The following is an 11,997-nucleotide window of genomic DNA, read 5'->3' on the forward strand; positions in this document are numbered from 1 at the left end:
AGCAAAGAGGCAATGGAAATTTCAATGTAACTTTAATTTGTTATAAAGAAATAAATAGATAATTATCCACATTACCATCATCCATGGTAACCATCAACACTTAACATGACACTAGTAGAAAAAAAAATGCTGGTACTCTCAACATTGTACATGTACAATGGCCACATATCTACATTGTATGCTCCCCACCTATGTGATACCAAATATGTACGTTAACATTACAAAAGTTCCATTTCAAAATTCCCTAACATTGATGTGTTGCACATATTGTCCATATGAAAAAAAAACGGGCAGAAAAAATGTGATTAAATTTATACAGACATGTTCAAGATACCTCTGAAGAAACTAAGATTATATCTTGAGATTTTGTTCTCAACACAAATTTTTAGTTACTTCAAGATTTTAGGGTACTAAAGGCTTAATTGATAGTTATTATGTATTTTTATCAAACACATAAGTATGAACTTTCATGATCATGTCAGGAGGCTTTTGTACAACTTTTGACCTTCTTTTTACTATGTGTTGCAATGTCTGAAAACTGTACACTTTTGCTGAGAGTAGGTTGGTCAAGGCTTACTCAGATAAGCCCCGTCCACCCCGGTCCTTGATGGCATAAATTACACACAAGTCACCATAGCCTGTAACATAAAGCTTAGCGATTGATTGTGGGGCTGGTTTTGATGATATATCACACAGTATATTCAATGCAATCAATCGTTAAAATCAACGCCATCATCAATGGCTACGTTTACTGTAACTGGGCCTTGTATTGAGCTTACCTCAATAGGTTTAGGACTTCTAATCTTTTCAGCTAGCTGGGCATAGGAACTTGAAGCAAGGGGTGGACCACCGAAAAGACATTCTGAGAAATAATGAAGAGAGGAAAAATGGTGGAAAGATTTAGTCAGAAAATTAATGAATACCTAGTCTAAGCATACATCAAGACTTCAAATATATTATTTGAAAGGATTACTCATTAACTAGAAAACTAAGGAAAGGTCCAACTTCATGTTTACTCACATACATGTATTGAGTGCTCCTGTCCAACATTGTTGTCAAAATAATTTTTGGGCCCAAATTCACAAAGGTGTTGCAAAATAAACCTATTTAACCTAATTGTCAGCCTTTAGTCTTATGCCAAGATGGTCTTATTTTGTCTGTTTTGTCTAATAAATGCAATATTTTACACTGTTTAAATGAAAATTTTCTTCATAAAGAGTTATCATAAAGAGTTCATCAAACTAATTGTAAATGGTGTTAGATCAAGTGGATTTAGGTGAGATGGATATAGCATAACTGGAAAATACATAAAATGAAAATAGGCTAAATCAATTATGGCGATTTTATCAAACAATAAGTATACACAATGGATAATGACAAACTAGGGTTTGACGATGTGAAATGAAAAGAAATGGAAAGTAGATGATGTAATCAAAGACCAATCAACAATTTATGGCTATTCTTACCAAACATTATGACCCCGACTGACCAGAGGTCGGCCTTTGCATTGTAAATCCTGTCTGTTATGATCTCAGGGGCCATATAGAGGGGTGATCCACGCAGCATGTCTGTCTGTACGTCCTCTGTGATGTGCTGAGCAAAACCAAAATCTGAAAGAAAATTGATTAAATATATAATAATTATATGTAAGCATATAATTGATTAAATTCTTCTCCCCTAGTCAATTCTTTGTAATGGTTGTGAGGTAATAGTTCTCATAGGCGGCGGAAGCAGGGGGGGAGGAGGGGACGGGGCGACCTGTCCCCCCAACCCCTACATTCGAGGTGGGGGACGATCCCACCTAAAAAAAATTTTGATAACCTTTTTTTTTCCTTGTCAAATTTTTTTACCCGTTTCCATTCCAAAATTTCTGGTGGACCCCCCCTAAATTTTTTGGCTTCCACCGCCAATGATAGTTCTTAATATCTACCGGTAATTTCTATTTGATTCCTTCTACTAAATACTATTTTTTCTTATGCATTGTTCACACAGAGCAGAATGGGGTGTACGAGTTGATTTTTTGGGCTACTCGCGATAAATCTTCATTCAACTCGTGATAACTCTCTGTTACAGCAAGCAACTCGGGAAAGCTCTTATTTAACAACTCTTGGCAGCTTGATGCAACTCGAGTGATGTCATAGTAAGCTCGTACAATTTTCAAAAATTTCAAATTTTGTCAACCTCTTGAGGACTCTTGAAAGACTCAATCAAACTCGGAACAACTCAAAGTAGACTCGCTATACTCCTGAGCAACTCGTCATAAACTCTTTGCAAATCAGGGATTTGCATAAATTAATATATATTTCCATACACGAGTTCCTGCAATTCTAATGTGACAAGCTGTGAGTTCTGTAAGAGCTTGCCGAGTCACTTGGGAGCTCACCACAAGATTTGCAAGTGTAAAGTGAGTTATGAATAGTGTGAATAATTTTGGTTTCTATCACGTGGTTCAGTTTCGTGACAATTAAAACACTGTGTACCTACCATTAACCAAGATGCCCGAGACTCGTGTTAAGGTTAATAAAGTGAAGGATCGAGAACAAAATGACCTCCAGCCTTTAGACATGTCAGAGGAAGTGATAGAGTGAATGGAAGCGAAGGAGTCTGAAATCCTCGAAATGGAACGTGTCACCGAGGTCGGGGTATCAGATGGCCATGAACAGGCCGCATGCCTGGGATATCAAAGCCACGGAGGAAAATGACGCCCTATACATTGACAGATGACCCAAGAACAGAACCTGGCGGAATGGTTCTCAGACAATCCATGTCTGTACAATCGAAGATCAAAACATTCAACAACAAAGATCTGAAAAACCGACAAATATCAATCGCTTAAACTATCCAGCATGATGAATTCTACACACAATCATGAAATAATAGGTTTCCGTGGCAAAACAAATGGATTTTTTCTAGTTTGACCACTAAATATAATTAGAACATAGTGGTGTTTTGTGACCTAATCTTTAATCACTGTTTGTTACAAACATGGATTACGGGGATGAAAAGATCATCAAGTCTGTACAGCATGACGTGAAACTTACAAACGTATTCCACAAAGCGAATATTGTTAATAAACATGAAGTTTCATCGCAACAACTTTATTTGTCTCCTTTTGTGGTGTAAAGTTATGCAATGTGTAGAAGCTGAATGATAGAAGATGAATTATATTTATAGGTAAAAGTTGGCGTCTGTGGATAGAATCTTAAACATTTTCTAGGTTGCGAGATCATTCATGGTGGCGGTGGTCGAATCTGTGGGTTATCGGGGAATGGTGGTGAAGTCATCATTTAGTAATTTGCATGGGGATCATGAGACTGTCGATCGAGGTCCAACTCCAGTGAGAAGTTCCTGAAAAATCTCAGAGTCGAAACGCAGGCAATTTTTAAAATTATCCTCATCCTCTGTTGCTAACTCAGCCAGGAGTGCTTCGTGCTAGCAATTCTGAGGCCTATCATCAACCATGGCCTGACCCAAAACTTCCTTTACGTGTTTTTCAACTCCTTTTTCTCCTCTTGAGTCTCTTTGACACGCAGCTGCTGCACAGAGAATCAAGGTCTCTTCTTTCAGAAGGTCTATCTGGTCATCCATCTCGGAAAAAAGCAGAGTGCACGAAAACTCCCATCTATCAAGGGCTGAATTACTTGTATAAAGATCTTAAAAGACTCTCTGTAAACTCTGCCAAATTCGAGAAAAGATCTCAATCACTCGAGCAGTACTCGGTACTACTCTTCCTGACTCATACTTACGGTCTGTTCAATCTTTCAAAAAATTCCTGAAAATGTACCATTTTTCCCTGATTTTTCTGAAGCTCGCAGGGACTTGTACACCCAACTCAGCTCTGTGTGAACAATGTATTAGTGGTATAAAGAGGATTTTTATCTCTGATTCTGACTAATGTTTTAACTTAAAATGCTCCCCCCCAAAAAAAAAAATAAATAATAATAATAATAAATTAATAAAAAAATTAAAAATAACAAGAACAAGAAGAATGAGAAGAAAAAAATGATGAAATAGAAAACAAAATAAAACAAAATTGTTTAAAAAATAGAAAAGGAAAATGTACTCGTAATCTTAATAAAAGTTTTAAACAGCTTAAGATAATTGGATAATTTGTCTATATCAACATAATTTTTTGCTCTATTAAAAAATATTATATTCCTACATGTAGCATCCAACATACATGTACATATATCATCAGCATAAAAAGCCACAAAGATAAGTAATTAACCGTGAATATGCAATGACCCTTTCTATTTCATTATATAAATCTTTATATGCATTTTTCAAATGGTGGCCAAATTCTTTTAATAAAGGGTAAAATCTGTTAACATCTCTATGAATATTTGATAGTTGTTATAGTTTGTATTGTTCAGAATAAAGTGTATTCAGGTGTACCTGCCATCTTTAGTACTGGGTTGTAAGAATTTGATAAGAGAAGGTTCTGAGGTTTGAGGTCCATGTGTGTGATGCTTCTTGAGTTAAGGAACTGGAGGGCACTGGCTGCGCAAGAAAAAAGACAAGAATTGAATTCGACCATTCAAATAATGATACGATACTATTTTCATTGACACATAATGATACTTGTCCTTGATCATGTGACCTAGACCTACATGTTTGTCCCCTATTCATACACAAGAAAGTTATGAGAGCAATTCAATAATTTCCTCCTACATGGCCAAAGTTCGATGACCTTCATGACCTTTGACCAAGGTCATATGAACTGAAACTCGCACATGATGTTCAGTGAGTTATGCTGTCATTTCAAAACCTTGAAGGTAAATGCTAGTTTTGGTAACAATATCAAAATGAGTTCGTACAGAATCCAATGAAATGACCACCAAAGTGTCTGTTTGTATAAATAAAATGTATGTGCTATTAAAAGGATTCTGGAAGAAATTGTGTAATTGCTGAGAAATCAGCAAATAAGCACATGATTCGGGTAGAGCGTCGGGCCCGACATTCAAAGCAATAATTATACACTGTCCCACGTGCGCTTATATGTGTTGGAGATCTTCAGTCTGAACACTTTTCAGCGTAGATTTCAAGATTTCACAAAGTTCAGTTTATGTAACTTTACCAGATCTGGATCCTCGATGATATACTGACAATTAAGTCTGGTTTTACAGACTTTCTCATGAAATCAGTGTTTACTGCAACTACTGGAATTTCTCTTTAACCTTCAGTTAAGATTTGATGTTGATGCCACTGGCATCAGAAAAGCGGCCTTTACATGTATAGTCTCACTCTGCTTTGCAGGTGAGACAAAAATCAGCCATTTTCGCATCATTTTTCAACCTTATGTCCAAACAAACGAGGAACTTCAATTTGTTTTGTGGTAATAATATACATGTACTGGGTAGTCATATACAAAAATGACAACCAGCAAAAACATGTTGTCCATATAAAAGAAAGATCTAGTCCCAAATACATGTAATTAAGAAAATTGCAATACTTGTGCTTAATATTCAATTACAGTTACTACAAATATCATTCTAAAATGATGCTCTCTGAATGAATCTGAATCACTTTACTCTTACAGTGCACCTGCAGTTATTATTCAGTTGCTTCGGCAATCAAAATCAAAACAAAATTGAATGGAAATACCTAGCTGTCTGAGAAATCTTTTGACAGTAGCCTCTGGAAGAGCTATTCTTTTATGGATGGTCTGGGACAGGTCTCCTCCGCTGCAGAACTCCATTATCAAGTAGATGTAATGCTGATCCCACTATTTATGGAAAATAGACAAGAAAGGTCTGATCAATCTATAATATTATCAACTTCTGGAACCAGAGTCAGTGGGGGGGGGGCACTCACATATACATTGGTGTTATGGGGACGTGCCGCTTTGGTGACCCCCTTTTTCAGACCTCATTTTCAATTCCCTTGATACTCTGAATGACAAAATGTCCATTCAGAAATTGCCCGGCTCACAAGACCCCTGTAGTCACAAAACATATCAGTTCCCCAGCCCTGCCATCCAGCACAAGAACCACATAGCTGCACGCGCGGCTAGCATCACCACGCATGGCTAACTCCCGATAGCACGCACTGTACCTCTACTACGGTACCACGATCCCGTTCCGTAGACCCTGATTTTCACAACACCCGGTATATTTTAGTTCACAAGACCCCATATTTTACCCTTGCAGTCAGTTACTTAGACCCCCATTTCAGGGTTTTGTGATTTACATGCCCCCCCCCCCCACCCGGCCTGAGTCATTCAACCAGGTTGATTAAAATCTATGTGATATGATCACTAACAATGCCAGTTCAGCATTTAACTGGATGCTGTTTTCCTTGAAGACACAGATGCTTAATTGATACATGTACTTTACGTGACTGTATAATTGCAGAACTTCACTTCAATACACTTTTGATACTATATGTGGCAGTACATGTACATAGACATGAAGATAAATTGTGAAATTCTATAATTGTTATCATCTCTACTCCCATTCTAAATCAAAGTCCATGTAGACTACAGTGTACATTCTTATCTACACAGTACAAACCAAATTCAATGATTCAGGAACATATGGGCATTCCATAGTACATGCATGACCAAAATTCATTATTATTAGCTCTAGGCATTTGGGTTAGTAAATTGTTCCTACCCTGGATCAAACAGATGGCACTAACCACGGGTGCGAGAATTGAAAAAGAAACTGTAGAATTTCAAACTACATGTAAACAATTAACCCAGAGTGCAGGAAAGAATATATGGATTAATCAGTAAAACAGTGATGGGGTGGTGTTTGAGATTAAAGTATGACTTAGAATTGCACTTAAATGCCGATGTTTACATGTACATGATATGCAAAGGGCAATCTTCTTAATCAATACGCAGGAGTGCACGTCCTCTTGGCATGACCTATTTCTGTTTCTCTTTCTGGTAACTCCCGTAGGAACTCAGCAGGACAGCGTTTTGCTGGTAAACGCCAAGCTGGTATATAACCAATTACCTAAGAAACATTTTACGTCTAGGTTAATCAGTCACAGTGGCTGACATTATAGACGACAGATATTACTGTCGGGCCTTTTTATCAAAGTGGAGACAATGGCAGAGTGGGGGTTCAAATTCACCTTGTGATTATGAGTCCAATGCTCTAACCACTGGACCACACGACGGTCATGATCTGACCAATGAATTCATGCCTTTAAAACTGCACGCTACTAGGTATCTAAGTGAGACTCTATAATCTAAGTGAAGATCCCCCAGGTTTGTACTCATTTTCAAAGAGAGACACTGTGACTAATGCATGGTGTTCACTGTTGTCTATCAATTTCTCAGGATTATCATGGATATTGTTGTATCGTGGCCAATAAATTTAAACTGTAAATTACAATAACCTATTAATGTGCTAAGCTAACCTTAAGATATGGATCTAGACGTTCGATGAAGGCCTGGAATAGAACTTGACACAATGCAGTCAGGTGCCGTTGTCATAGCGATCAGGGGCCGACTGCACGACAGGGTCTTTGCAAGGACCGTCTTTCGTGTCGCCCATCTTTTATGCGCCATGTGAAACGCATTTTAAATAAATCATCTCCAAACATATTTAATTCGTCCGTTAAAATTAACATAATATTTGTTTATAAAATGATATGATATATCATGAAATTGTATAAAATTTGATTTAAAAGCAAGCTAACAAATCTTATTCTTTATCATAAACTTCAGAAACACCCCACTTATAGCGTATCATAAAAGATGGGCGACATGAAAGACGGTCCTTGGAAAGACCCTTTCGTGCAATCAGCCCCTGAATCCTAGCTGTAGTGTAGCTGCCTCCTCAGGCCTGTACGCATTCAGCGGTGGATCCATTCGACTCATAACAACTCATAACAACTCCAAACTAAAATGTGTCTTAGCTTATATATACCCTGTGCCTTAATAGGTCATTACTAAGCATCAATGATCAAGGCATGATGTTATAAAAGATCCCTATAAATTGTCCAATGCAGCAGCTTAAGACTAACATAATAGAACATCTTGTATCCAAGAGAGGGGAATGTCTATTGTTATAGTAGAGGCTGTGTTCACACAGCATATACTCTAGATTATAAAAGGAAGTGTTCTCATGATACATGTACATAAAATTAGTGCTCGTCTCTACAATACAAACAAGCTAGTTAACAATAATAGTGCAACTTGCTCACATGCACCAATCATAAAATGCAACAATTCTGAGTCTACATGTACCTGGAAATCCTTGAGTTCCACGATGTATTCATGTTTAATCTTCTTCAGGATTTCAATCTCTTGGAGTAGATTTTCTGTTGATATTTTGTTGAGGCTCTTCTTGGATACACATTTGATTGCCACCACTTCCCTTTGTTGACTCTTGGATATAAAAAAAAAACAGGAAAAAAACAAACATGAGGGCGACAGGCAATTCCATATTTCCATTCTTATCACATCCCAAATCTCACCTGTATCACGCCATTCAATATAGCAGCAGTGGTGACTTTGAAGACTACCAGGAAATAATTATTCACAAAAACACCATTCATTGACATTTGACCTAGATCATGTGACCTAAAACTTGTCAGTGATATTTGATGGCCCCTACATCCACATTTAATAAGCTATATGTAAATTTTGAAAGTTCTGAAAGCAATCTAATAATTACCTCTAAAATGGCCAAAGTTCAATGACCTTAAATGACCTTTGACTTTGGTCATGTGACCTGAAACTCACATGAGATGTTCAGTGATACTTGATGACTTTTATGTCCAAGTTTTACGAACCAGACCAAAATACTTAGAGTTATGATGGTAATTCAACACATACCCCCGATTTTGCCAAAGTTCATTGACCCTAAATGACATTTGACCTTGGTCATGTGATGTGAAACTCAAGCAGGATGTTCAGTAATACTTGCTTAACCTTATGTCCAAGTTTCATGAGCTAGGTCCATATATTTTCTAAGTTATGCTGTCATTTCAAAAACTTAACCTTCAGTTAAGATTTGGTGTTGACGCCGCCGTCGTCGCCATCAGAAAAGCGGCACCTATACAGAGCGTATCAAAAAAAAGTTTACACTTTGAAAAAGCCCTGGGAATTAAAAAATATACAACATGTGGGTAACTTTTTCACATACATTCTTGGGTTTGGGTCTCATCGATCCAATGAAAGTAAAAGTTTTGACAGAATGTTACACTTGAGTGAACACTGTCCATTTTTGTAAAGCTCGCAGAAATCTGTTTGTGCAGAAATGCTTGTTTTCACGCTGTGTCAAGGGGAATAGGGGAAATCAAACTTACCTTGTGAAACACTTCTAATACGGTACCTTTCCTTTGCACTTTTAGTCAATTGAAATAAAACGGATACATTCAAGCATTTTTAACAATTACATGTATGCCACCCAAATTGAAATTTCAACACTTAGTAAGCACATCCTTTACCCTTTTTGTGCCAGCTTGATTTGAGGACACAACTGAATCTGAACAAAAGTTTATATCAGACATCTCCAGCATTTTTTCACTAAGTTTTTATCATTTAAAGTGGGTTTACATTTCGTTTTTCATTTAATGCTTGTTTATCCACACCTTTCCCAAGCTTGACAATGATTGACAAAATAAAAATCAAGCCTAAGCCATTTCATGTAAATCACAGCTCAGTGTACATGTAAAGCAAATATCGTCACGATGGCCTCGGTGTGTGGGGGAGTGGGGTGGGGAATAATGCACTCTTCGAATTTTTTCCGCATGGAAACAAGTTTAAAAAGGTAAAAGATATTTAAAAATGAATTTTACTAGCTAAATTCCACGTGTTCTTCATGATTAAGGTCTACTTTTATTCGCATTCTAACTATTTCAAAGTTCTGCGCAAATCATTTTTCACTAACTTTTTAAAAGTGAGTGGTGCTCACTCAAGCGGAAATATTTTTCGACAATTGTATCATCATTTGCTTAAATGGATCTGTACCAGTGTTAAAATGTGGAAAAATCTTCAGGATATTACTAATGTATGATTTTACATGATTTTTTCTAAGTGTAAACTTTTTTTTGATACGCACTGTATAGTCCGGGGGCTGGGAGAATTTATTCAGCTGATCAGGTACAAAAGGTTTGATGGTCCCAAGATGTTGGCATGATATCAGTGGTCAAGAAAATGTGTTGCTACCGGGTCATATCCTGTACGGAAGGCCCAGAGGACCCCATTTTTGTCGGCCATCTTCAATTTTTCATGAAATTTCATATTTTTGCACAAAAAATTGAAAAATATTAAATAAATACGCATTTCACATTGATTTAGACAGTAGAAATCGATTGCAAGTGTTTTCAGGACAGTCCGGTTAATATTTTTTGAAAAATATAAGAATTTATGCCAAAATTTTCATGTTTTTAGGCCAAAATTTGCATGTGCATTGAAATCTTTCTATTTTGTCATTAATATCAGCAATCAATGCAAAGTATCAGCATTCAACACGAAAGAGAATATATTAACGAGAACATTGATATGCTTCATGACAGTATTAATGTCTTAACTTGCTCAGATACACTTGTTCACTGCAACCATCCTGCCTGTGGGGAATCTACAGGTAGGACTATGGTAAGCCAATGCTGTACATATCACACACTTTGAAAAATCATTAAAATATCACTTTTGTGACCAAAATTTCTGATTTTCATACAGTTGCAATTTATTTTTCATTAGTTATTTGGAAATAATTTTTGTATTCACCAGAGCGCTCAAAAACTTGAATTTTGGGCATATTTGTGTGTACGCCCTCTATTGGTGGAAAGTAATATGGCAAGAAAATTTCCATTTTTCAATCTCTATATTTAATTAAGAAAAAAATAATTCAAAGAATTAAATTTACATAAGAGCCACATTATATGATTAATAGTTGTATTGGAAACTAACAGTGTTAGAAAATCAAGCATTTGTCCCATAGAAAAAGAGAAAATAAGCCCAAATTGCCACCCTTTATTTTGCCACACATGGAGATGTAACTGAGAACAAGGTTATATTATAACCTTGTTCATTGAATGAGTGCTTAGATATAGGGAAAATACCTCCAAATGCATTCCCCGATATTGCGATAAAATGGCACCAAAAAGCAACCTCCGTCACTATTCACACTAGTGTCGATGCTGACTTCAATGCGCTCGCTAGCTTGCCTTTCAAAAGAGTACTACAATACACTCAATCGGTCTTGCCTCGCCTTTGTTGGTGTGACTAGCACGTATTAATGCATGTAATGAGCGTCGCGATAGAAAAGTGTATGTTACATATAATGGGTATGAAGGCAAAAGGCGGTTTTTACACATTTAAGCAACTTTTATGTTAAAGGTCAAGTCCACCTCAGAAAAATGTTGATTTGAACCAATAATAGAGAAAAATCAGACGTTAAGTAGATACAAGAATATTTCTCTATAGAATAGATCTAGTAGACAATTTTCAGAATATGGCCCCAGATCTTTTGATGAATAGAGTCTATTTGTTTATCATGTATTGCATGAGTAAGTTTGTGTTTGATGCACAGGGCCTAGGCCTATTTTCTTTTACTAGAAATAGAATCGCGCAGATACAATACGGTACGTGTGTGCGCAGACAAGGGGGACTGCGCAGACTTGTTTGGGGAACATTACACAGTCTTACAGAGAGTCAATACAACTTACACAAATTTAATGATGTGGGACTAAAAATAATGGGAGTTGAGACACAAACGAAACAAATCGGCGCGGAGCAAACAATCGGAAATTCGCTTTAATATGAGAGAAAATTCAAATTTAGGTGAGAAACGATGAAACTTACCTTTCGATATGCCTTGTAAACTGTAGCATAGGTACCACTGCCGAGTTTCTCAGTGAATACAAATCCTGGTAATCTAGGAATTCCATACGCACTGGGGGCTGCCATCTTGGAATAAGGGTGCATGTGTGTGACGTAGTTTAACTGTTACTGTTCGGTAGTTCAAAAATTATTCTGGATATTAATACAATGCCGTCGTGAAAGTAATATTAATTCAAAAACAGTTTTCTTAG

At 36.8% G+C, this 11,997-nt stretch overlaps 1 protein-coding gene across 1 annotated transcript in view; it reads right to left on the reverse strand.

The window, feature by feature from the left end:
- Positions 1 to 11,997, reverse strand: part of LOC121414959 (serine/threonine-protein kinase ULK3-like) — a 37,119-nt gene extending 25,122 nt beyond the window's left edge. The window contains exons 1-6 of the mRNA XM_041608004.1: positions 11,768 to 11,997; positions 8,204 to 8,344; positions 5,605 to 5,725; positions 4,396 to 4,500; positions 1,467 to 1,610; positions 780 to 862 (exon numbers count right to left, since the gene is read on the reverse strand). Of these exons, the coding sequence (XP_041463938.1) occupies positions 780 to 862; positions 1,467 to 1,610; positions 4,396 to 4,500; positions 5,605 to 5,725; positions 8,204 to 8,344; positions 11,768 to 11,890 (717 nt within the window). The 5' untranslated portion in view covers positions 11,891 to 11,997. The remainder of the gene's footprint in view (positions 1 to 779; positions 863 to 1,466; positions 1,611 to 4,395; positions 4,501 to 5,604; positions 5,726 to 8,203; positions 8,345 to 11,767) is intronic.

This window comes from Lytechinus variegatus, chromosome 5 (assembly GCF_018143015.1).
Source record: "Lytechinus variegatus isolate NC3 chromosome 5, Lvar_3.0, whole genome shotgun sequence".
NCBI lineage: Eukaryota > Metazoa > Echinodermata > Echinoidea > Temnopleuroida > Toxopneustidae > Lytechinus > Lytechinus variegatus.